This window comes from Callithrix jacchus, chromosome 12 (genome assembly GCF_049354715.1).
Source record: "Callithrix jacchus isolate 240 chromosome 12, calJac240_pri, whole genome shotgun sequence".
Classification (NCBI taxonomy): Eukaryota; Metazoa; Chordata; class Mammalia; order Primates; family Cebidae; genus Callithrix; species Callithrix jacchus.
The window spans coordinates 61,425,941-61,452,617 of record NC_133513.1 but is presented as its reverse complement, the minus strand read 5'-3'; the positions used below and the strand labels follow the sequence as shown (position 1 = coordinate 61,452,617).

General features: G+C 43.7%; 2 protein-coding genes across 2 annotated transcripts in view; one reads left to right on the top strand and one right to left on the bottom strand.

The window, feature by feature from the left end:
• Nucleotides 1–3,214: 3,214 nt before the first annotated feature.
• LOC144578805 (uncharacterized) lies at nucleotides 3,215–5,929 on the bottom strand. The gene is made up of 4 exons (XM_078346854.1): nucleotides 5,913–5,929; nucleotides 4,973–5,159; nucleotides 3,638–4,738; nucleotides 3,215–3,385 (listed from the first exon to the last, which is right to left on the bottom strand). The coding sequence occupies exons 1-4, from the start codon at nucleotides 5,927–5,929 to the stop codon at nucleotides 3,377–3,379; spliced, it is 1,314 nt and encodes a 437-aa protein (XP_078202980.1). The 3' UTR covers nucleotides 3,215–3,376.
• Nucleotides 4,353–26,677, top strand: part of LOC103791197 (wings apart-like protein homolog) — a 56,112-nt gene continuing 33,787 nt past the window's right edge. The window contains 3 exon segments of the mRNA XM_078345747.1: nucleotides 4,353–4,548; nucleotides 8,773–8,863; nucleotides 8,865–9,291. Coding sequence (XP_078201873.1) covers nucleotides 8,795–8,863; nucleotides 8,865–9,291 — 496 coding nt within the window. The 5' untranslated portion in view covers nucleotides 4,353–4,548; nucleotides 8,773–8,794.

Sequence of the window (26,677 nt, the reverse complement as noted above, 5' to 3'; positions counted from 1 at the left end):
AACACAACCACAACAATATCCAAGCGTGCAATTTAACGCTTTTTTTTTTTTGAGACGGAGTTTCGCTCTTGTTACCCAGGCTGGAGTGCAATGGCGCGATCTCGGCTCACCGCAACCTCCGCCTCCTGGGTTCAGGCAATTCTCCTCCCTCAGCCTCCTGAGTAGCTGGGATTACAGGCACGTGCCACTATGCCCAGCTAATTTTTTGTATTTTTAGTAGAGACGGGGTTTCACCATGTTGACCAGGATGGTCTCCATCTTTTGATCTCGTGATCCACCCACCTCGGCCTCCCAAAGTGCTGGGATTACAGGCTTGAGCCACCGCGCCTGGCCTGCAATTTAACATTTTATCCAACATTCTATGGCAAAGAAAAATTGACTGCTACCAAAATGGTAGTTTCTGACCTTCAGGTTCCCTATGTAGAATTCTGTAAGTTGTAATACACTTTACTAAACATAATCAGAAAAAGACTAACAAATTCTGTTTAGTAACTCCAATTCTGACAGTTCTCATGTCTGGGCTAGAATAAGGGCACCACAATGGCAGAACAGATGTTTTCTTTTTTTTTAATTGAGGTGGAGTCTTGCTCTGTCGCCAGGCTGGAGTGCAGTATCTCGATCTTGGCTCACTGCAACCTCCACCTCCTGGGTTCAAGCAATTCTCCTGCCTCAGCCTCCCGAGTAGCTGGGACTACAGGCAGGCACCACCACACCTGGCTAATTTTTTGTACTGTTAGTAGAGACAGGGTTTCACCATGTTGGTCAAGGTGATCTTGATCTCTTGACCTCGTGATCTGCCTGCCTTGGCCTCCCAAAGTGCTGGGATTACAGGTGTGAGCCACTGTGCCCGGCCAATGTTTTCTATTTTCTTTGTAGGATTTTCTTTTTTCAGAGGAAAGTACAGGTATGGGCCTGCTCAAGTGAAGCTCCAGGCAGTAGGGAGTTCTGCCCTCAAGGAGGCAGCACACAGGAGGGCAGAAGCCCCTCCTAAGGGTATGACAAACTTGGCTCCAATTCATGATTTCAGTTTCTGACACAAATACAGCATTTAGTGAGGGGAATAAATCAGGTATCTGAGAGCTTGCACAGAGGCTTTCTAGCAAAACATAAAGCACCTATAGGCTACTTGATGTTAGTGTGAAGAAGATTCTCAAGAAGACAACCATTCTACTGATTGAGGGGGGCCAGGTGGGTGGGCAGAGGGCGGAGCCTGAGTTCAGAGAACTAGGAAAACAAAAACAGTACAACAAAAAACTGCTCAGCCATGTAACATCCACACTGGAGTCCTGTTTGCTCATTCTGGTGTGGAACTCAGGGCCCCCGTAAGGGAATGAGATGACTTTAGGACATTTGCCTGCCTCAGTGGAAGCAGGGGAGGTAAAGGTTTAAGGTGGCGGTACAGACTGTAGGGCTCAGAGTCTGAACTCCCTCGAGGAGGGGACCGAGAGGTCTCTTTAGTATGAGGCACACAAGAGTACAGAGCCCAGAAGAGCTCTGCTTAATATTCATATACCAAGCTTCCGCAGACTAAATACACACACACACACACACACACACACACTTCCACAGACTAAATACACACACACAAAATAAGCTTTCACAGACTACACACACACACACACACACTAAGCTTCCACAGACTAAATACACACAAAATAAGCTTTCATAGACTAAATACACACACACACACACACACACACACAAATAAGCTTCCACAAACTAAACACACACACACACACACACACACACACAGTTTACTTCTCAAATCATGTACCACTTTCTACCAGATTCAAGAACATTCACAAGTACTAGTGGGTAAACAACTGTTAAGAAAAAGCTTGACTCCCTCATTAGCTTTAATATACAAGTCTCCCCATTTTCTTACCTGTAAGATAGGGTAACAGGCTGGGAAGCAGACAAGGCCCCTGATCAGCCTAGCATCTTACCTGATAAATACAAGGTTCTTAATCATCTTCCTTCCTCTCCCTCATCCTAACAAAAAATATTAGGTTGCTGTCACATGCTATGGGTATACTTTAAATCAGTGCTTGTCAAACTTTAATGTGCAGCGCAATCAGCTGGGGGAATCCTGTGAAAATGCAGGTTCTGATTCAGTGGAGCTGGGGTGAAGACAGGAATTACGCATTCCTTACATACTCCCAGGTTATGCTACACTGCTGACTGGGGATCATTCTTTGACTGGCAAGAATTTGACACTAAATTCCATTACTTAACACAACCACCACACAAAAGCCCTCAAAAGGCATCACACAGTGTAGACAATGAGCCCTTCCACTTCAGCTTCTTGCAGCTACTGACCCTGCCAAGTGTCCAGCACTAGAGAGGCCAAGCATAATGGACACATCCTTTGGTCTTGGGAGGTTCACAACACCCTCCTACAGGAAGATCTTGGCAATTGTCTCCTCACCTCTTCTGGCTTTTGCCTCTGATGATAATTACCCTTTAATTAGCACCCGCCACCTTGTCATCTAAATAATTATAGTAAGTGCAACCTGCACCTCTGCCAGAGATATTTAAACAAAATGATAAAAACAAGTTCCTAAACTGCCAATTAAAGAAAAGAGACAAAACTGACCCAAATAAAAGTCATGTGGATTCCACCCACAGTGGAAAACATGACTTGTTATTCATATAAACTGCAGAAGAAGTTGATTTATTTTGAAACAAGAAAAATACGGATTATTTGGGAAATTGGAAATGTCAGAATATAAATTCTGCAAACAGTCAGGTAGGCAAAACAATCCAACCACACTAAAATCCATCTTAAATTCCTACTGGGAAAAGGTGCAGGGTCTCTGAACTACTTTTCCTTTATTTGGAGTTTCCCCGATTATACCGGAGGGAGCTGGATAACTTCTGGGTGCAAATCATCCATTTGTGGAAGGGCGGGCTTTTCACTGAAAGCAATTAGTTTTCCAATTTCCCAGGTGGGTCTCCATTAACCGTCTAACAAACACCAAGGCTGTCCAAATCCGATGACTCATGCACCTCTCTTAGGGGGAACTGGTTGTGCTACTCTTTAGAACGCTGTTTTCCCATGGTAGCCTTAAAAAAAAACTTCCCAATTTTCTGAATTAGGTAACACATTGAATGGGAAAAACCCTAAAAGGGTGTACAGCGAAAAATTAATACTCCTTCCTCCCGTCATCCACCACCTCCCTGTCCTCCCTAGAGGCAATCACTAGTTCACTTCTTTAAACTTTTTATTATGGAAAGTTTCAGATACACAAGTAGAGAGACTGTATGATGAGCGCATGTGTTCGCATCACGCAGAGTCAACAATGAAAAACGTCCTGCCAGCTTGTTTATTCCTCTCCCCGTTTCCATAGGCGTATTTTACAGTTCTGACACCAGATCACTCTACCTATCAACACATTAGGTTTAAAAAAAAAAAAAAAAAAAAAAGATTACCACATTACCATTACCACACCCAGCAAGATTAATGATAATTGCTCAATACCATCCAATATTCTCGGGGCCACTTTTAATAGGTGAGGGATATACGCAGTTAAGAGTCGGAGGAAGGAGTGCAGGGCTGGAGGGGCGCGAAAAAGCGCGGGACGACGCTGCTCGCGCCCTCGGGTGTCCGGCGCCTCGCAGTCCCCGCCGTTGTCACCTGCGTCAGGCCAGGACCGGCCAGGCCAGATCGAGGGAGGCTCTGGACCACGCGCTCCCTGCCTCTCCGCTCCTGGGAGACGGCCCCTGCAGGCCCGGCACAGCTGCACAACCCACGGTCCCCAGACACCGGCGGGTCCCCGGAGGGGAAGCGATTGATACAGCTGCCTGCACTGCACCCCCGGCCCGGCCGCCTATCCCCGTGGCACCTGCATCTCCTGGCGGGGCCAGGAGCTAGCATTGGGTCCAGAGCCCAGGAGGGCCAGGCCTGTCGCCCGCTCCAGCTCCCGCGCCAGCGCCTGGACCTCGGCTCTGCAACCTCGCGGACCTGGACTACAACTCCCGTCGGGCCCCGCGGCCGGGCCAATGGCGGGCTCCGGAGCATGCAGGGCGCAGCGCCTGCGCGGCGGTTTGAGTAAACGGCTGCGCGATTGGCTGTGGGGTCAGGCGGCCGCGCGGGGACTGTGGGAAGCGGAGTGACGGAGCGAGCGGCTGTTGCAGGAAGGAGGTGGGGGCCGGGAGCGCAAATGGCGTTGAGATGGTTCAGGGCCCTGTTCAAACTCCAGCGCTGACCATTCACCGGCGGAAGCGGCGGCGCAGGAGGCGGCGGCGGCCAAGCGGGGGCACGTAGCGGGCTCCGGCACCAGCGCCGGCGGCGGCGGCGGCGGCCAGCGAGAGCTAGGCCCGGGCCCGGCGGGCGGTACTCGAGGCGGGGAGGGAAGTTGCGGGGCCGCCGCTCCTCCCCCCCACCGGGCTTCCTATTTACCGAAAGCAGAGCCCCTCGCCTCTCGTCTCTCACCAGCCGGTCCTGCTCTCCCGCGCGGGGGTTCCGCGCCTGCCTGCGAGCCGCAGGGAGCGGGAAAGACAATGTCGGAGGCGGTCCGTAGCCAAAGCACCCGCCAGGCGCCGAGGGTAAGTGAGGTGTCGGGCGGCTGCCTAGGCCGGGAGGGCGCCGGGAGGGTGGGGGAGGCAGAGGTTGGGAGCGGGCGATGGAAGTCTCATTGCCTCGCCCACCTGGCCGCTGAGGAAGTTGGGCAGGGGAACGACCTGAAGAACTCTTTTTTTCCCCTTTTATTTTCCTTTTTCGGAGATCTTTTTCGGGCTACTGCAGATTGACTTAGCTCCCTAAACCCAGTCAACTGTGTTGATTTCAACCCCGAGTCCTTTCTAGAGGTTTCATCCGCCCCTGGCTGCCACTGGGGCCTTGCACTGCCCTAGGGATTCGGTGGCAGAAGCTTCCGGGGCGTCGGAAGCGACCTCCCTTTCCTGGGCGGCGCGGGTGGGGAGGAGAAAAGTTGGTGAGTGTCCAGCCAGAGGGGGCCGCCGCGCCCACTACCCGTGGCTCACCGGCCGCTCCCAGGTGAGGATTTCTGGGTGGTAAGGTTTGTCCCGTCTTCTTTTCTTCCTTAATGGATGCCCCTAGAGCCTTTGGGGACCGGGAGGACGCTAGATTCGGATTGGAGTGAAGTGTAATTTTTTTTAAATCACAGCGCACTTCCCTCAAAATTCGACCTGATTTTGGGCTAGGGCAAAAGCCCAACGAGCGAAAAGACTTAGTCGTGAATCATTCTTTCCTTTTTAGTTAGGACAGTTTTTGGAGTTTAAAGGTTGAGCAAGATTGGTACTTGAAACACTTAAATTTTTACTTCAAAAACGTCTGCACACTTATTTTGGAATCTATAGTGCTTTAAGCTTAGATAATGCCGTTGCAACAATGTGCTGACTTGAAGACATTTTATTGTGGGAAACGATAAAGGCAATCAGGAGGAGATATTATATAATGAACTCTTCTGTACCCATTTCTTGGATTCAGCAGCTACTATTAAATTTATTTCATCTATACACTTCTCATTCCTTAATGTTGGAAAATCGCTGATGTTATTTCATCTGTATTTCAGTATGTATTTGTAAAAGATGTAGTCTTTTAGCACAAAATTTCTATTATTTTTTGAGACAGAGATTTACTCTTGTTGCCCAGGCTAGAGTGCAGCGGCGCCATCTGGGCTCACCGCAACCTCCACCTCCCAGGTTCAAGCGATTCTCCTGCCTCAGCCTCCCGAGTAGCTGGGATTGCAGGCATGCACCACCACACGCGGCTAATTTTGTGTTTTTAGTAGAGATGGGGTTTCTCCATGTTGTTCAGGCTGGTCTCGAACTCCCGACCTCAGGTGATCCTTCTGCTTTGGCCTCCCAGAGTGCTGGGATTACAGGGGTGAGCCACCGTGCCGGGCCATCACAAAATTATTTCTCATCACATAAAATAATTAAGTCCTTACTGTTGTGGTGTATTCATCTGCAGACTTTAAACTTGGTCAGGAGTGAATGCTTTGTGGTTCTAGAACCATTTTTATAATGAGTTTTTCTGATATTGGCATAAAGGAACTCAAGTCTAGGTTTTTGGTTTGGCCTTTGGTGTTTTTAGATGATTACCATGTAAGTGTATCCAAAGCATTCTAGTTAGCTTCCTTGGTGTATATGTAAGTACACTTACAGACCTGCAGGATATCAGCTTCACGTTTTTTTTTTTTTTAAAGAGATAGGGTTTCACCATGTTGGTCAGGAGGCTGGTCTCGAACTCCTAACCTTGTGATCTGCCCACGTTGGCCTCCCAAAGTGCTGGGATTACAGGCATGAGCCACGGTGCCCAGCCCAGCTTTGCATTCTTAAAGGAATCAAGATAATTGACTTTTATTTTGTTGTCTGTGGTAGTTGTCCAGTATTCTGTTGTGTTTTAGGCTGTACTTAACAAGAAAGACAGTAAGACTTGTTAGTGTTAGAGCTGCAGTAGAAGATGAAATAGATCTCCTTCAGGAACACTGTTTTAACACAGATGTATGATGACTAAATTATTTTGTCAAATAAAATTGGCTTCTCACAAAGGGGGGATGGGGCGGGGCACGGATCACTACTGATTTTATATAAAACTCAGACAGTGACTCATTATAAGTTGTAGAAATTTAAGTTAAGGGAAAATAAGTATAGGTCAAAACATTCAAAAGTATAGTTCAAATATTTCAATTCTTGTAGGTTTCAAATTAATGAAGATTTTTCAAGCCCTTAGGCCTTTGTTCAGTTTTTAAAGTTATATTCGATGTATTGATGTTTGAACTGTAGAAAGGTCAAAGTGTACGAAACTGATAAGGATTGATAATGTTTAAAAAGTACTGTAATGTTTTTTAACGGGCACAGAACCAATGCAAGTACCTTGTTTTAAAAAGATGTTTGACTCTTGATTTACTGCCCTCAAGATTTTTTTTTTGTCCTGTGAAGTAGATAAATCAGGTGAATCGATTTGTCATTTATAAATTCAAGAGTGAAATAAAGGTTATATGTTTCTATTCCTGTATGAAACAGGGTAATACGCTGGAGCTCACAAGCTCCAGAAAATGTAACTCAGCAAATGAGCACAGCAGTATCGGGACAAGGCAGACAGGATAAGGATAGTTTCTTTCCCTTAAGAGAGCTGACCATCTAAGGAATATTTTTTTAAGTCACAGCCCAAATTACATTGCACCAACAAGCGTAATCTTTAAGATTGGGTTAAAAGCTGCAGATTGTAAAACATGAGAAAAAGCACCATTTTGGGGACCTTTTTTCTCATGAATTAGTGCTATGAAATTTCAAAATACTAAATTTAATAAATTATTGGATATTTCTGGGATCCTGAAAAAAATTAACATTCTGTGCTTAAGATTTTCTATTAGAGGTAATTACCCTATATGGGTTATTATATTAATATTATTATAGTTATTGGTGTGATCTCACCTCCCTGCAACCTCTATCTCCCAGCTTCAAGTAATTCTCCTGCCTCATCCTCCCAAGTAGCTGGGATCAAAAGCATGTGCTACCACTCCCAGCTAATTTTTTTTTTTTAAGTTTTTTTTAGACTTGTCAGGCTAGAGTGCAGTGGCACAATCTTGGCTCACTGCAACCTCCATCTCTTGAGTTCAAGTGATTCTCCTGCCCCAGCCTCTCAAGTAGCTTGGATTACAGGAGCCTACCACTGCGTCCAGCTAATTTTTGTATTTTTAGTAGAGACAGGTTTTCACCACCTTGGCCAGGCTGGTCTCTAACTCCTGACCTTGTGATCCACCTGCCTCAGCCTCTCAAAGTGCTGGGATTACATGTGTGAGCAACCATGCCCAGCCAAATTTTTGTATTTTTAGTAGAGATGAGGTTTTACCATGCTGGCCAGGCTGGTCTCAAACTCCTGACCTCAAGTCATCTGCCCTCCTTGGCCTCTCAAAGTACTAGGATTACAGGTCTGAGTGTAATCTGTATAGAGCACGCAGCCTCTATACAGATTGTTGTTATTTTATTGAGATGGAGTCTCGCTGTGTCGCCAGGCTGGAGTGCAGTGGCATGATCTTGGCTCACTGCAACCTCTGCCTTCCGGGTTCAAGTGATTCTCCTGCCTCAGCCTCCCGAGTAGCTGGGACTACAGGTGTGCGCCACCACGCCCAGCTAATTTTGTATTTTTTTTTTTTTTTTTGAGACAAAGTCTTTCTTTGTCACCAGGCACCAGGCTGGAGTGCAGTGGCGCAATCTTGGCTCACTGCAACCTCCATCTCCCAGGTTCAAGCAGTTCTCCTGCCTTAGTCGCCCAAGTAGCTGGCGTCACCACGCCCAGCTAATTTTTGTATTTTTTTAGTAGAGACGGGGTTTCACCATGTTGTCCAGGCTGGGTTCGAACTCCTGACCTTTTGATGTGCCTGCCTCGGCCTCCCAAAGTGCTGGGATTACAGGCCTGAGCCACCGTGCCCAGCCTATATAGATCAAGGTATAAATGATGTTTATAAGAATAGTAAGTTGATTCATTTTGAACTTAAAAATACATTTTAAGTTAGCTTTGTGGATACAGTATTATAAGTTGGTTTTAATAATTAAGTTTTTTACTTCATAAAGCGTAGGAATATACTCATCATAGAGGAAAATTGACATGGAAGCATTTAGAGTAATAAATCAGCCTTTCTTTATACCCCTTCCTCATATTTGTTTACTTAAAAGTCTGTATGGTGAGTGTGACAAAATCATGAGGGGGAAAATCCCTAGGTTTTTATTTTTGTACGCACTGTTTAACACTTGTTAAGTATTTGATGATTATATGTTTTTAAAAAAATTTTTTTTTTCCCACAGAGAATATGAAACTGGTGTCAAAATGACATCCACATTTGGGAAAACATACAGTAGGAAAGGTGGAAATGGCAGTTCAAAATTTGATGAAGTCTTTTTCCAGCAAACGGACCACCCTTAGCACAAAATGGGGAGAGACCACATTTATGGCTAAATTAGGGCAGAAGAGGCCCAATTTCAAACCAGATATCCAAGAAATTCCGAAGAAACCTAAAGTGGAAGAAGAAAATACTGGAGATCCTTTTGGATTTGATAGTGATGATGAGTCTCTACCCGTTTCTTCAAAGAATTTAGCCCAGGGTAAGGGTTCTTATTCAGAATCTAGTGAAGCTGCTCAGCTGGAAGAAGTCACTTCAGTCCTTGAAGCTAATAGCAAAATTAGTCATGTGGTGGTTGAAGACACTGTTGTATCTGATAAATGCTTCCCTTTGGAGGACACTTCGCTTGGGAAAGAAAAGAGCACAAACCGAATCATGGAAGATGATGCAAGCATAAGTAGCTGTAATAAATTAATAACTTCAGGTAAGTTTTGATTTTCTTTATTAGCCAAGAGAGATTTGTACAAGAAATTTATTTAAATGATTTAAATTCTAAAATATAGATTGTTCGGCTGCACGCAGTGGCCGCAGTGCTTTGGGAGGCCAAGGTGGGTGGATCATGAGGTCAGGAGTTTGAGACCAGCCTGACCAACATGGTGAAACCCCATCTCTCTTTTTTTTTTTGAGACAAAGTCTCGCTCTGTCATCAGGTGCCAGGCTGTAGTGCAGTGGCATGATCTTGGCTCATTGCAACCTCCACCTCCCAGGTTCAAGCAGTTCTCCTGCCTCAGCCTCCTGAGTAGCTGGGACTACAGGCGCGTGCCACCACGCCCAGCTAATTTTTGTATTTTTTTAGTAGAGACGGGGTTTCACTGTGTTGGCCAGGATTGTCTCAATCTCTTGACCTCGTGATCCACCCATCTCAGCCTCCCAAAGTGCTGGGATTAAAGGCATGAGCCATCGTGCCTGGCCAAACCCCATCTCTACTAAAAATACAAAAAATAGCTGGACGTCGTAGTGCGCACCTATAATCCCAGCTACTCAGGAGGCTATGGCAGGAGAATCGCTTGAACCTGGGAGGTGGAGGTTGCAGTGAGCTGAGATTGTGCCACTGCACTCCAGCCTGGCGCCTGCTGACAGAGCGTGAGTGATAGTGAGACTCTTTCTAAAAAAAAAAGGATATATATATATTGTGTTTTTCCCTGCACTTAGGATAAATGGGGACTAATGATAGTTTTGTAAAAGACATTTAACAACTTTAAAGAAACCAGTTAGAGGTTGAAATATTTAATAAAACAACTTGGATATTAATGTTTAAAGACTGTTAACTCGGTGTACATATTGGGAACAGCAATAAGTTTCTAACCCCAATTCCAGTAAGAAATATCTCTTTTTGTTGTGTTAGGATCACAAAGTATCTCATTTCTATTATTATGGAGGATTTGGATGGTTATTGATAATGAGAATGAGATGAATATTCAAAATGAGGATTAGTTAAGAATAGTAGACTCTCTTCCAAAACTAGTTCAGAAAGATTAAGGAGGTATTGAGTGGAGACATTAAAGAATTGAACTTGATTCCAAATTGAAATTAGTCTGGGGGCAGTAGCAATTTGTATTGATAGATTTTAAACCACAAAACTGATTTTAAATTGCTAATTTGTAAAAATAGCATCTAGTATTCTCTCCTAAAACAAAATATTTTGTTCGTTCTGTCCTACTCCTGTAAAGGATTTGAGACTTAAGTGAAAAGTGCAATTAACTAAAAGACTGAAGAGCTAATATTGAGGGTGTTAGGGAAGAGGTGGGGGAGAGAAGTGGGAGCACTCTATCAGCTGTAGGACAAGGGTGGCACTATAATGAAATTGAAACCTTAGTTCTTGACTTCTTGGCAAAGTTTAGCAATAATAAAAGGTTATAAGAATCTCAAAGTTTGAAAGGAAGTAAACAGAAACACAAAACTTTACTGAATTTTTAAGGGGAATTTGTCCTTTGAAGGTTTAATGTAAGCACGTCAAACAGTACAGTGTGCTGGGCCTTGCATAGTTTCAATGCTGAGCAGTTTTTCACTCTTTTTCTCACTCTTGGATGAGATGGTGAGCCAGCTGTTACTGTCATTCCCTTGATCCTCAGGGTTAATTCTAATTTGGCTGTTCCTACTGCTTTGTCTACATTTCTCCTTAGGCATTGTTCACAAGTTTAGGTTAAATTTGCATTAAAAAGCAGCAAAAAGGGCCAGGTGTCTGTAATCCCAGAATTTTGGGAGGCCAAGTGAATCACCTGAGTTTAGGAGTTCAAGACCAGCCTGGCCAACCTGGTGAAACCCCATCTCTACTAAAAATACAAAAAATTAGTTGGGCGTGGTGGTGGGCGCCTGTAACCCCAGCTACTGGGGAGGCTGAGGCAGGAGAATCACTGGAACCTAGGAGGCAGAGGTTGCAAAGAGCCGAGGTTGTGCCACTTCACTCAGTTGTGCAGCAGAGCAAGATGTCACCAAAAAAAAGAAAAAAAGCAACCCAGCATAAAAACTTTCCAGGTCAGCTCCTAAAAATGTATTAAAAATCATCTTTTTTTTTTTTTGAGATGGAGTCTTGCTCTGTTGCCCAGGCTGGAGTGCAGTGGCACAATCTCAGCTAATTGCAAACTCCGCCTTTCGGGTTCAAGTGATTCTCCTGCCTCAGCCTCCCCAGTAGCTGGAGTTACAGGCACCCACCATCATGCCTGGCTAATTTCTGTATTTTGTAGATACCGTATTATAAGTTGGTTAATAATTAAGTTTTTTACTTCATAAAGTGTAGAGACAGGTTTTTTTTTTTTTTTTTTGTGAGACAGTTTTGCTCTTATTTCCCAGGCTGGAGTGCAATGGGGCAATCTTGGCTCACTTTAACCTCTGCCTCCCGGGTTCAAGTGATTCTCCTGCCTCAGCTTCCTGAGTAGCTGGGATTGCAGGCATGTGCCACTGCCTGACTTAATATTGTACTTTTTTTTTTTTGAGATGGAGTTTTGCTCTTGATACCCAGGCTGGAGTGCAATGGCGAGATCTTGGCTCACCGCAACCTCCGCCTCCTGGGTTCAAGCAATTCTCCTGCCTCAGCCTCCTGAATAGCTGGGACTACAGGCATACAACACCATGCCCAGCTAATCTTTGTATTTTTAGTAGAGACGGTGTTTCACCTTGTTGACCAGGATGGTCTCGATCTCTTGAGCTTGTGATCCACTCGCCTCGGCCTCCCAAAGTGCTGGGATTATAGGCATGAGCCACTGCGTCTAGCCAATATTGTATTTTTAGTAGAGATGGGGTTTCTCCATGTTGGTCAGGCTGGTCTTGAACTCATAACCTCAGGTGATCCACCTGCCTCGGCCTCCCAGAGTACTGGGATTACAGGAGTGAGCCATTGCGCCTGGCCCATCAAACTTTTTTGAATGAAAGTGAATTTTAACTCAGGTCTCATACCTGAAGCTCAAAGAGGTTAAGTGTCTAAGGTCAGATAATGGCAGAATTGGAATGAGATTTGTTTATTGTCAACATATTATTGAGCACCTAATGTTTATCAAACCCCACCGTAATAGGCACTGCAAATGGTATTCTGCTTATGTTGTTTGTTGTTTCTACTGACGTTTCTTTCTGTTTTCAGATAATCTACAGTGTTGTGGGGTGGGTGGGCTGGAGGAAGTAAGATGAAGTTGTGCAGGTGGTGAAAATGCTCAAGGTTGACTCCAGCTTCCTTAAGTGTGTGGTCTTTTGAGGAATGGGGCATCATTGGCAGGCAGGGTCCCTGATGTCAGAGTGTATTAATAAAGATGAATGTTTAGGTGAGGGGGAAAAGGAATGTGAAAGTTAATCATGTAAGTAATTGTTTATGTAGCCTTGCTGACAGTATATCTTTGTGTTCATTCTGTTGGAAGTTGGCAGCTAAGTGGGGTAATTGCTTCCCAGTCTATGTAGCTAAATTAGAGTTCTAATGCTGATAGAACTACTGACTCTTGAGTACAAACTCCATTTAAATTGGTTTGAGAGGAGAAAATACATACTAAAATACAGGTAAATAGATGTTCAAGAACATCTTGTCCTTCTTCCATCCTCCTTCACAAAGGCTCTCTTGGTGGTCAGGCAATGGTGTAGCACTATGAATATTTCTCTTTTTTTCTCCTCTCCCTTGGCCATCTAGAGTTGCAGCAACCTTGGCAGCTCCCTGTAGGATAAGAAGTGAACTTTGAGGGAGTACATTTAATTTTCATGGTAGTCTTATGCTGTCTCTAATGTGTGCAAGTTAGTTGTTCCTATAAACCATTTGTAAGTTTGTATGTTTGTAAGTTGGTTTTAGTTGTGGGGATGCTTTTGTACTTTGTGACGTTTCCTTTGTCTCTCCCCTCTAAACATTGGTCATGTTCCTTGTGCCTAGACTGTTTTCTTGCATTATGTTGTCAGTTTTCATTGCCTTTACTCTCACTCAGGAAGCCTTGTAATTTTAGTAGAAATTTAGAAACCCAAACCTAAATTTTTGATAAAAGAGGTCTTTGTAAATCTCAAGTGGTTCCTAACCTTTTTTGCATTAGGGTCCCTTCTGAGAATAATAAAGTTTTAAACTCTTTTCTCCATGCAAGTACTCATGTACCTACTTAGGTCTCAGAAATCTTAGCAGTCTTTTGCAGGTCACGTTTAGGCATTTTATTTAAGAACTGATTGCAAATTTTAACAACTTGTTCAAAGTGCACCGGTAAAGTTTCACTGTATCCTTCCAGTGGAGTGTTGAGTGTCCCTGCTCATTCATACTATTTTTTGCTGTACAATTGTATCACATCAGTGAAAAGGGCTTATCCAGGCTCAGGAATATTGTATCATCTGTCCTGGCATTATGTTTTTAAGTATCTTTCTCTATAGGGGAATATGTGGTTGATTTTTTTTTTTTTTTGGACACTTAAAATTCTTTAAGTACTTTTATAATGGATAGTACTTTTTTTTTTTTGAGACGGAGTTTCGCTGTTGTTACCCAGACTGGAATGCAATGGCACAATCTGGGCTTACCGCAACCTCCGCCTCCTGGGTTCAAGCAATTCTCCTGCCTCAGCCTCCCGAGTAGCTGGGACTACAGGCGCACACCACCATGCCCAGCTAATTTTTGTATTTTTAGTAGAGACAGGGTTTCACCTTGTTGACCAGGATGGTCTCGATCTCTTGACCTCGTGATCCACCCGCCTTGGCCTCCCAAAGTGCTGAGATTAAGGCTTGAGCCACCATGCCTGTCAATGGATAGTACTTTTAAAAATTGTGTTTCCCTCGAAGAGGAAACTCAGGTTGAGTAGTTCACTATAAAACATACAATGGGCCGGGCGCGGTGGCTCAAGCCTGTAATCCCAGCACTTTGGGAGGCCAAGGCGGGTGGATCACGAGGTCAAGAGATCGAGACCATCCTGGTCAACATGGTGAGACCCCGTCTCTACTAAAAATACAAAAAATTAGCTGGGCATGGTGGCACGTGCCTGTAATCCCAGCTACTCAGGAGGCTGAGGCAGGAGAATTGCCTGAACCCAGGAGGTGGAGGTTGTGGTGAGCCGAGATCACGCCACTGCACTCCAACCTGGGTAACAAGAGCGAAACTCTGTCTCAAAACAAAACAAAACAAAAACATACAATGGCCGGGCATGGTGGCTCACGCCTGTAATCCCAGCACTTTGGGAGGCTGAGGTGGGCCGATCACTTGAGGTTGGGAGTTTGAGACCAGCCTGGCCAACATAGTGAAACCCCATCTCTACTAAAAATATAAAAAATTAGCTGGAAAGGCCGGGCACGATGGCTCAAGCCTGTAATCCCAGCACTTTGGGAGGCCGAGGCAGGTGGATCACAAGGTCAAGAGACCGAGACCATCCTGGTCAACATGGTGAAACCCCGTCTCTACTAAAAATACAAAAATTAGCTGGGCGTGGTGGCGCACGCCTGTAGTCCCAGCTACTTGGAGGCTGAGGCAGGAGAATTGTCTGAACCCAGGAGGCGGAGGTTTCGGTGAGCCGAGATCGCACCATTGTACTCCAGCCTGGGTAACAAGAGTGAAACTTCATCTCAAATACAAAACAAAAAAAATTAGCTGGAAATTGCCTGAACCTGGAAGGTGGAGGTTGCAGTGAGTCAAGATTGTGTCCCTGCACTCCCGCCTGGGCAATAAAGCGAGACTATCTCAAAAAAACAAAACAAAACATAGTGGTTCCCATTTTCCAGACAGATAGATGCTTGGAACCAGAAACAAGATTAGAAACGGAATAGATACTGCAGGGAAGGGTTGAGTTGCTAAAATGTCCTATTCCTTAATTTAAATAAGAAGAAAATGTTTATTATGAAACTTTCAGGCACACAAAAATAGAAGAGTTAAAAAAAACCTCATGTACTCGAATGTCCACATCCAATACTTGTTAGTATCTGGCAAATCTTGTTTCATCTGTTTTGCACGCTACTCTCCACTTCCCCTCCTTTACTTCCTGGATTTTAAAGCTAATTTAGGATTTATGTTTCTATCTGCAAATGCTTCTGTATCTAATCTTTAATTTTGAAAACAGAAATTTCTGATTGCAATTGCTGTTAAAGCCAGTGAGTTATCAGCCAGGTGTGCCAATTAAAAATGAACGTTAGCAGGAGCTAGAGGTTTACCCTTCTAAGAGATCTCCAGGTATTCCTTAATGGTTTGAATCAGTGTTGTCTATTAGAGGTAAAAGAAGGCTTCTCTTGCCTTTTATGCGAGGCTACTTCTTTGTGCTGTCTTCTACAGGTGGTTTTTTTTGGGGGGACGGAGTTTCACTCTTGTTACCCAGGCAGGAGTGCAATGGCGCGTCTCGGCTCACCGCAACCTCCGCCTCCTGGGTTCAGACAATTCTCCTGCCTCAGCCTCCTGAGTAGCTGGGATTACAGGCACGCGCCACCATGCCCAGCTAATTTTTTGTATTTTTAGTAGAGACGGGGTTTCACCATGTTGACCAGGATGGTCTCGATCTCTTGACCTCGTGATCCACCTGCCTCGGCCTCCCAAAGTGCTGGGATTACAGGCTTGAGCCACCGCGCCCGGCCTCTACAGGTTTTTAATCTGGACTCTAGAATAAAGTGTGCAAAGACTTATATTTCAGCTTGGCACACTTTCCTTGCCAGCCAGCTGGGATTCAGTCTACATATCCTGCCAAATATTGAGATAACTACAGCATAGGCTCTTAATTTGCCTGACTGGTTTTGTAGCCAATAAAATTTTTTTAAATTTGCTTAAAGCTATAATGAGTATTTATGTAAGAGGGATGGTATTGTCAGGAGATTTTGAACTTAGATTTGGAACTGAAGGTGATTTTTAAGAAAGGGAAATAGGCCAGGAACTTATGACCAGAGTTGAGATTGTTATTGGATAAACTACAGGTAATTAATGAGGATTATTATTATTATTTTTGAGACAGAGTCTCACTCTGTCACCAGGTGCCAGGCTGGAGTGCAGTGGCGCGACCTCGGCTCACTGCAACGTCCGCCTCCCGGGTTAAAGCAATTCTCCTGCACCAGCCTCCCCAGTAGCTGGGACTACAGGAGTTTGCCACCACGCCCAGCTAATTTTTTTGTATTTTTAGTAGAGACGGGGTTTCACCATGTTGGCCAGGATGGTCTTGATCTCTTGACCTCATGATCTGCCCGCCTCAGCCTCCCAAAGTGCTGGGATTACAGGCGTGAGCCACCGCGCCTGGCCTATTACTATTTTTTAAACCCTGAGAGGATAGTATCAGTAAGAGTTACTTGCCTTTATTCATTGAATGTATTCGTTGTATCGAATTATTTAAATCATACCTAAAGTCAGAGTTTTAAGAGAAGCAGATAAGACCAATTATTTCTTTTTTTCTTTTTCTTTTTTGGAGACAGGGTCTCACTCTGTCATCCAGGTTGTCACAGCTTCTACCTTCTGGGCTGAAGCCATCTTCCCTCCTCGGCCTCCCCAGTGGTTGGGAGTACAGGAGTGCACCACTACACCGGGCTAATTTCTAAATTTTTTTGTAGAGACAGTGTCTCAGTATGTTGCCCAACCTGGTCCTGAACTCCTGGGCTAAGTGATCCTCTCACCTCTGTCTCCCAAACTGTTGGGATTACAGGGGTGACCCACTGTGCCCAGCTCTGTTATTTCTTAAATTCCTACTTTTACGTATCAATTGATCCTTAATCACTATACCCTCAGTACAATGGAAATAAAACCTCCTTAAACAGGAGGTTTTATTTCCATTGTACTGAGGGTAAGGCACCGTTCAAAGGTTGAATAACTTGAACTGTTAAGTGGAAAATCTGGGAAACATCCAAAGTGTTCTTTACATACAGTGCTGTTGTATTCTGATACGAAAGATTAATTTTGTCATTTTCAAAGCTGTCTATTTAGAAGAGACTGTCACTGTAAGAACAATTTTATCTTGATGTTGAAAATAAAGTTATTTTGCGAGGGGCAAATTATGAACTCCCTCTTGTCTCTATTTAAGTAATTTTCTGCTTTTTTTAATTTTAAAATTTGATTTTTTTTAAAGAGTTGGTATCTTACTATCTTGCCCAGGCTGGCCTCAAACTCCTGGGCTTAGGTGATGCTCCCACCTCAGCCTACTGAGCAGCTGAGATGACAGGCATGCTGCCTAAGTAATTTTATTTTATTTTATTTTTGAGACAGGGTCTTTCTCTGTCGCCCAGGCTCTGGATGCTGTGGCACAGTCTTGACTCTGCAACCTCCGCCTCCTGGGTTCGAGCGATTCTCCTGCCTCAGCCTTCCCAGAAATCGGGATTACAGGCACCTGCCACCACACTCAGCTAATTTTTTGTATTTTTAGTAGAGATGGGGTTTCACCGTGTTTGCCAGGCTGGTCTTGAACTCCTGATCCACCCACCTCGGCTTCTCAAAGCACTGGGATTACAGGAGTGACCCACCATGCCTGTCAGTAATTTTCTTTTCTTTTTTTTTTTTTTTTTTGAGACGGAGTCTTATACTGTCAGCTGGGCTGGAGTGCAGTGGAGTGCTCTCAGCTCATCGCAACCTTCGATTCCCAAGTTTAAGTGATTCCTAGCTCAGCCTCCTGAGTAGTTGGGATTATAGGTGCCCACCACCACGTTCAGCTAATTTTTTGTATTTTTAGTAGAGATGGGTTTCACTATGTAGGTTGGCCAGGTTGGTCTCGAACTCCTGACCTCATGATCTGACCACCTTAGCCTCCCAAAGTGCTGGGATTACAGGCGTGAGGCACCGTGCCTGGCATATTTTCTTTTTAATAAGAATGATGAGCTGGGTGTGGTGTCTCACAACTGTAATACCAACACTTGGGGAGGCCAAAGTAGGAGGATGTGTTGAGCCCAGGAGTTCAGAACCAACCTGGTCAACATAGTGGTGACATCTTATTTCTACAAAAGAAAAAAAAAATTAGCCTGATGTGTTGGGGTGCACCCGTAGTTCCAGCTGCTTGGGAGACTGAGTTGAGGATCACTTGAGCCCAGGAGTTCAGGGTTGCAGTGAGCCATGATTGGGTCACAGCCTGGGCAACAAGAGCAAGATATACCATCTCAGAAACAAAATGAGAATGATGACCAGACTATTTTTAATACTTACCTAGTAATGCTGACTTCATTTGTGTAGATATTTTCTACTTTTTTTTTTGTGTGTATATACAAATGGAAATTCAACATTATGTAAATTATGAAAGAGGTATTATAATTTTAAGTAAATTCATGTTGTTCTAAAGCAGAACTTTTTCTTACTCAGATTTTCTGAATAAAGGGAATATTATTCTCAAGGTTCGTGTATTAACAAAAGCGTGGGAGACAACTAACAAGGTTCTCCTCAGATCCAGATTGAATACCAGTCATAAGGTAAAATATGAAATTTATAAACAGTCTGTTCTTTAGAGTTATTGACTTCTGCTGGTCATGATAAGAACTTGCTTCTAACATGATGTCAACACTTTTATATTAATATTTTATACTTTTCAGAGCATCTTTCATAAGTATTCTGTGCTTTTAGAACTTGGAGCCAGATTATACTTCATGAATTTTTCTTGTCTAGCACTTACGCCTTTAGGAAGTGGTATTCCACTTTCCTAGACCCCTAATGGTAGAGGAGAATGAGCTTGATCATAGGAAGGTCTAGGTGATACCTCCTTCTAGCTATTCAGCTATTATTTTAGTGTCTATGCACAAGATGGACTCAATTGCATGTTTTGCATTGTACTGGGGAAGATAGAATGAAGAATCACAAGTGTGTTGAAAACTAAGGAAAAAATATAGAGTGCTGTGGGAGTGTAGCACTCTGGGCTTATTTGCTTGTCCTGGGGATGCGGATATGTAGGCAAGGCTGACATTTAACCTGAGACCTGTTGGTGGACTGAAAAAGGATAGTAGTGACCAAGTTTGGTGACATGAGCGATGAGGAAGGAGACATCAAGAATAATTCCCAGCTATGTGATGTGCACAGCAGAGCAGATGGTAGTGTCATTTACTGAGATAGGAAACATTTTGACAGAAAGTTTGAGTTAAGTTCTGGGCACATTGGGTTTGAGATGTTTGTAAGGTATGTTTAAATAACAGATTTACTGGAATGGAGCTGAAATAAGCCTTGATTAGCTAGAAACAATTTGAAATTCAGTATATAAATATTATCTGAAAAGAGAGGATTAGTTGAAGGCATTAAAGAGAGTGTAAGAGGAAAAAGTATTAGTACTGTGCTGTAAAGGACTTCCAATGCTAATAGAAGGAGTGAAGAGGAAGGAACTAGAAAGAAAATTAAGTAGGAGCCACTAGAGCAGCTTAAGGCAATCCAGGGGAGTGATAGATTATGGAAGCCAACATAAAAGTGTTTCAGAAAATATTGACTGAATCGGAATGCTGCTGCAGTCACCTAAAGTGAGGACTCCAAGGCAGACCTTGGATTTGCAGCTTGGATTGGAGTCATCTAAGGGGTGAGGAAATGGGGATAACAAGTGTTTACAGCTTGTTAAAGATGTTTGAAGGGAGGAGAAGAAAAAGGGCAGCTAGAAGGATGTGAGGGATTCTGGATAGTTTCATGCATGGGATCTTAGGCACAAGAGAGCAGTTTTGAAAGGAGGAAAGATGAGTAAAAAGATGAGCTTAGTGGGAGGACATAAGAGAAAGTGGTTTTTAGCTAAAAGTGTTTTTCCCTCTCCCTATAAAGTGACTAAAGAGGTTATTACTGAAAGGGAGAAAGACAGGGTAACTTGGGGATTTTAGTGGAACAGGAAAGAGTTCAGATAGATGTTGCTAAAAGTGGGAGAGTGTGTTGTCTAGAGACAAAGTAGAATTTCTGGGCATTATTGAGGCCTTAGTTGAAGTTGCTGTTGCTAAAAATTAGCTGGGCATGGTGGCACGCGCCTGTAGTCCCAGCTTCTCGGGAGGCTGAGGAGAATTGCTTGAACTTGGGGGCTGAGGTTGCAGTGAGCTGAGATCATGCCACTGCACTGCAGCCTGGGCAACCCAGCGAGAAGAACAAAAAAAAACAAAACAAAAAACACATGGTCACTAATCTACCTATTGTGTGAGTATGTTTTTCCCCCTTCTTTAGTAGGCCCCGTTATCTGGAACCTGCACAGAATACAGAATATTGGATAAAATTATTAGGAGTGGCCTCGATAGACATTTTGTCACTCAGCATGTAGAATGAAGAGATAGAGAAGCAAGAGAATTTAGGGTATTATTGCCCAGAGAGTGATTGAGAAGATAAACTGGAAGTTAAAATGTTGAGTGCCCGGACCGGGCTAATAAATAGGAGAAAGGGGAGAAGTGGGGTGGGTAGTATACTGAGAATCTTCTTCAGTGAAAGTGACAAATGGGTGTACTGGCACAAGCAACTTGGATGGTTGGTAGGTTGTGATAAAAAAGTGGGTTATCTGATTGTAATGTTTAAAAAATGAAGCATTTTGGGACATATAGCAAGCTTTTGGATGAAACTGTGAGAACTGCTGGCTGAGATGGAATGTGGCAGATTGTTGATGAGATAAGGTTACGCTGGGAAGTCAGAGGGTTGGAATTTGGTGGAATTCAGTGTGATAGCAAAATTGGTATGGAGGAGTAGATTATAAATCTGGTGTAAAATTCTTAAATACATTAAGGGTGACTAAGAGATTGTTGGATGACAGGTATTAGGAAGATTAGAGGGTAACTAACACGCCTCAAAAGAAGGGGCTTTACTTTTTTTTTTTTTTGAGACAGTCTTGCTGTGTTGCCCAGGCTGGAGTGTGGTGGCACAATCTTGGCTCATTGCAACCTCCACCTCCCAGGTTCAGGCAATTCTCTTGCCTCAGCCTCCTGAGTAGCTGGGATTACAGGCACCTGCCACCATACCTGGCTAATTTTTGTATTTTTAGAAGAGATGGGATTTCACTATATTGGCCAAGATGGTCTCTCTCTTGACCCCATGATCCGCCCGCCTCAGCGTCCCAAAGTGCTGGGATTACAGGCATGAGCCACCGTGCCTGGCCTTTTCTTCTTTTTAAAAATACTATTTCCTCATTTATTTTTGTCGTATTAATATTGTTATTATTTATTTATTTATTTTTGAGACGGAGTTTTACTCTTGTTACCAAGGCTGGAGTGCAATGGCACGATCTTGGCTCACCACAACCTCCGCCTCCTGGGTTCAAGCAATTCTCCTGCCTCAGCCTCCTGAGTAGCTGGGACTACAGGCGTGCACCACCATGCCCACCTAATTTTTGTATTTTTAGTAGAGATGGGGTTTCACCCTGTTGACCAGGATGGTCTCGATCTCTTGACCTCGTGATCCACCTGCCTCAGCCTCCCAAAGTGCTGGGATTATAGGCGTGAGCCACCGTGCCCGGCCCTATTGTTGTTATTATTTGTTGAGTCTTATACAAGAAAAACAAGCCAAGAAGGGGCTTTTATAACTGGGTGGAGGAGTGATCATTTCATAAAGAGGCTCTGGAGAATCAGCATATCAATGTTCCCAAACTGTCCTGCTCTGAAATAGTAGGGAGGGCTGCTGGAGAAAGAGGCACCCTCAGTCAAGTGTAGGGCAAGGAAATGGTAGAAAGAATGAACCCCAGGTATCCTTTTTATTTTTATTTTTAGAAACAAGGTCTTACTCTGTTGTCCAGGCTAGAGTGCAGTGGCATGATCATAGTTCACTGCAACCTTAAACTCCTGGGCTTAAGTGATCCTCTTGCCCATACTTCCTGAGTAGCTAGGACTATAGGAATGTGCCACCATGCCTGGCTGATTTTCAAAATTATTTTGTAGAGACAGATTCTTGCTCTGTTGACTAGACTGGTCTTCGCCTCCTGGATGCAAGTGATTCCCCTGCTTTGGTCCTCCTCAGTGTTGGGATTATAGGCGTGAGCCACCACGCCTGGCCAATATTGACATTTTATTTTATTATTTATTTTTAAAAATAAAAACATTTTAGGGCCGGGTGCGGTGGCTCACACCTGTAATCCCAGCACTTTGGGAGGCTGAGGCAGGTGGATCACGAGGTCAGGAGTTTGAGATCATCCTGGCCAACATTGTGAAACTCCATCTCTGTAGTCCCAGCTACTCGGGAGACTGAGGCAGGAAACTCGCTTGAACCTGGGAGACGGAGGTTGCACTGACCCGAGATCGCACCACTGAAATCCAGCCTGGTGACAGAGAGAGTGTTTAAAAAAAAAAAAAAAAAAAAAAAAAAAAAAAAAAAGATAAAATTTATTGGAAATTTACCTTTTAAGAGATGAATGAGCCTTTTTTAATTAGTTTATATGTATATCTGAATCTGAATGAATATTATTGCTAGCATATATAAAGATTTTGGAAAAAAATTTTTTGGCATCAATTTCATTCCTATTTTTTGTTTATTGTTGTTGAGATGGAGCCTCACTGTTGCTCAGGCTGGTGTGCTACTCACAGGTGTGATCACAACACTGCAGCCTCAGACTCCTGGCCTCAAATGAACTGTTGGCCTCAGTGCTCTGGGTAGCTCTGGGTGGGAGCTGTGTGTACTACTATGCCGTATTATTCCTATTTAAACTTTATAGTATGTGTGAATATTAAGAAGCCATAAATTAACAAAATAAACATAAGAATGGTAAGAGTTTTGTTACAGCAGTTTCTATTATTTGAATTCTGGTTTTTTTTTTTTTTTTTTTTTTGAGATGGACTTTTGCTCTTTTTGCCCAGGCTGGAGTGCAGTGGCACAGTCTCAGCTCACTGCAACCTCCACCTTCTGGGTTCAAGCAATTTTCCTACCTTAACCTCCCGAATAGTTGGGATTATAGATGTCTGCCACCGTATTTTTGGTAGAGATGGGATTTCACCATGTTGGCCAGGATGGTCTCGAATTCCTGACCTCAGGTGATTTACTACCTGCCTTGGCCTCCCAAAGTGCTGGAGTTACAGGCATTAGCCACCTTGCCCGGCCTATTACTTGAATTCCTCTGTGCCACAAAACATGTGGTAATTATAAAAATTTATTGGAATAATGAATCAATTTGTTAGGTCTTTCCAATTTTGTGAAATGCAATTAATTGGAAACCACCTGACATCCAAGGGATTTGTTACCCACACAGGAAAGTTTTACTTAATTATGAAGTACAGAAACCAGCAATCTATCACATTATTTCTTTATAGGTCATGTGAAGGGTTGGAGGAATGTACCATGTAAGATTAGGGACAGGAGAGCAATATGCTGTTACTGATACTTGTAATAGTGTATTGGGAGAAGAGTGATTGGTTAATCCCAGGTGGGTTGGCACCTCAGTTTTTGGAACAATATACACCTGGAGGTTGGGGATTTAGAAGTGAATTTCCTTAAAACGCAATTGTACCTGTATTTGGAAGGCCTTTGTGTACCTCCGGGCGTATGTGTCTCTAGTTTGAAGAGTTAATTGCCATCTCAAAGAGAGGCCCAAGGTTAAGGAGTGGTGGGGGCGTGTGGTGTCTTTCCTATTCTGCTGCAGGGGTGGGGTGGAGATGGGTAGCTTCAGCAGGAGGCCAGGGAGCAAACAAGTTCCTTGATGTGCAGATAAGCTGTGGCAGTTGGCTGGGAAGCTCCCCACAGGCCGTGTTGATGGGGGTTGGGGAAGGTTGTGATAACTTGGATGGTTCTGTGTAGTGGGCCAAACTGAGTAGTACTTTTGAAATTGTTTTTGGTTTAGTGTTTTATCTTTAAAATTGCATCTAAATTTTATATTTTATTTTTATTTTTTATTTTAGAGATGGGGTTTCACCATGTTGGGGAGGCTGGTCTTGAACTCCTGACCTCAGGTGATCTGCCCACCTCGGCCTCCCAAAGTGCTGGGATTGTAGGTGTGAGCCACCACGCCAGGCCAAATTTTGTATTTTATAGGTATGCCTTAAAAGTATAAAATGTTTTGGGTTGCATTTAACTGTTTTTTGGTTCCCCACCCCCGCCCCCCAGACGGAGTCTCACTCTGTCGCCCAGGCTGAGTGCAGTGGTGTGTTCTCAGCTCACTGCAGCCTCTCCCCCCTCTCCCCCCGGGTTCAAGTGATTCTCTTGCCTCAGCCTCCCGAGTAGCTGGGATAACAGGTGTGCAGCACCACTCATGGCTAATTTTTGTATCTTTAGTAGAGATGGGGTTTCACCATGTTGGCCAGGCTGGTCTTACGCTATTGACCTCAAGTAATCTGCTCGCCCCAGCCTCCCAAAGTGTTGGGATTACAGGTGTGAGCCACAGCACTTGGCCTTAACTGTTTTAAAAAATAATTTTTACCTTTAAATCTTTGAATAAAGATTTGCTCAGTTAAGAAGATGTGCTGTGTTTTTTCTGTGGCTTTTTAGGTGCCTCTGATGACTAGCCAATGCCCTTAATTAACAGTGAAAAGTAAATTCCCTTACACTGAAACAAGTATTGTTAACAGTTTGTTACACAGCTTTTAATAGGCACAGTATGTATGTCTATGCTTGTTTTGTTTTGTTTTGGAGAGGAAGGCTTGCTTTTGTCTGGGCTCACTGCATCCTCTGCCTCCTGGGTTCAAGTGATTCTCCTGCCTCAGCTCCTGAATAGCTGGGATTACAGGCACCTGCCACCATGCCTGGCTAATTTTTGTATTTTAAGTAGAGATGGGGTTTCACCATGTTGGCCAGGCTGGTCTTGAACTCCTGATCTCAGGTGACCTGCCCACCTCAACCTCCCAAAGTGCTGGGATTACAGGCGTGGGCTGCCTAGCATTTCAGGTTTTAGCAGCCACCACTAGAGATAGTGTAATACAGCTTGGTATGGGTCTTTTTATGAAATCTCTTTTGGCCGTTGGTTTAATTGGCCACCTCTGCAGTCATTAGCTTCTCTGGGTCTCTCTTTTTCATCTGTGTAATGATGGGTTTGGTAAGTAGTCAAAGGAAATATCTTCATTTTCTTTCCTTTTCTTTCTTTCTTTTTTTTTTTTTAAGATGGGGTTTTACCATGTTGGTCAGGCTGGTCTTGAACTCCCGACCTCAGGTGATCCGCCCACCTTGGCCTCCAAAGTGCTTGGATTACAGGTGTGAGCCACCGCGTCCGGCCATCTTCATTTTCTTATAAGAAGGGTGAAGGAAGTATGTATGTATTTGTGTGTATAGACCTGGTATACATTACACAGTTGTATACATTTTTGTGTATATGTCTAGAAAAAAATCTCTCTCTCTCTGTATATATATATGTATCTATTTGTATCTCCAGCCTCAAGAAACGGCAGTTCATTGCCAGTCTTGTTTCCTTTTTTTTGGAGACAGAGTCTTGCTCTGTCGCCTAGGCTGGAGTGCAGTCAGTCGCACAATATCAGCTCACTGCAAGCTCCGCCTCCCGGGTTCAAGTGATTCTTCTGTGTCAGCCTCCTGAGTAGCTGGAATTACAGGCATGTGCCACCATGGCCAGCTAATTTTTGTATTTTTAGTAGAGATGGGGTTTCACCATGTTGGTTACGCTGGTCTCAAACTCTTGACCTTGTGTTCCACCTGCCTCGCCCTCCCAAAGTGCTGGGATTACAGGTGTGAGCCAATGCATCTGGCCAGTCGTTTTATTTTTATCCTCACCAAAGCAAATTCTGGATGTTTTATTTCATTCATAAATATACTTGACAGATAAGGATCTCAAAAAAATACACTTTAAGGTATTTATTTAATGTGTAATTTTGGCAGTTTTTATGTTCTGGCTTTTGAATAGACAGCTTAATACAGTATAAACAATGTAGAACTGCCTGGTTCTTTTTAACAACTACATAGTATTCAGGTGTGTGGGCATTTGTAATTTAATGAGTTTTTTATTGATTGGTATTTATATTGTTTATGAAAGCAAAAACCAGGAAACAGTATTGTAGTGAGTTTCTTGTTATTTCTAAATACTTATAAATGAAACTGCTGGCTTCAAGACTTCAGTCCATTTCTTTCACATGCACATTTTTAGTTTTAAAAGATATTACCAAATCTTAACCTGTTAAATTATATTAAAACCTATAGGAGGCTGGGCAAGGTGGCTCACGCCAGTAATGGTAGCACTCTGGGAGGTCGAGGCAGGAGGATTGCTTGAGCCCAGGAGTTCAGGACCCACCTAGGCACCATAGTGAGACCCCATCTGTTAAATAAACAAACAAACTAGGTGTGGTGGTGCATACCTGTAATTCCAGCTACTGGGGAGGCTGAGGTGGGAGGATAACTTGAGGCCTGGAGGTCTCCGAGGCTGCAGTGAGCCTTGATCACACCATATTGCAACATGGGTGACAGAATGAGACCCTGTCTTGGGGAAGAAAACCTATTGGGGTAGCATTAAAAAGTATACAGTGAATCTGTCCCTGTAAAGCATCCCTGTCACCTGTATTTGATGATACTGAGATTTGTAAATAGCTTTTCATTAATGTAGATGTGTTTTGTGGAAGTAATTTTTTTTGCTTGGCATAGAGTA

Coding starts and splice junctions, on each gene's coding strand:
- LOC144578805 (XM_078346854.1), bottom strand. Junction 4,739..4,972: donor GAGCGGCCGGTGAGCCACGG/GTAGTGGGCGCG, acceptor AATCTGCAGTAG/CCCGAAAAAGATCTCCGAAA.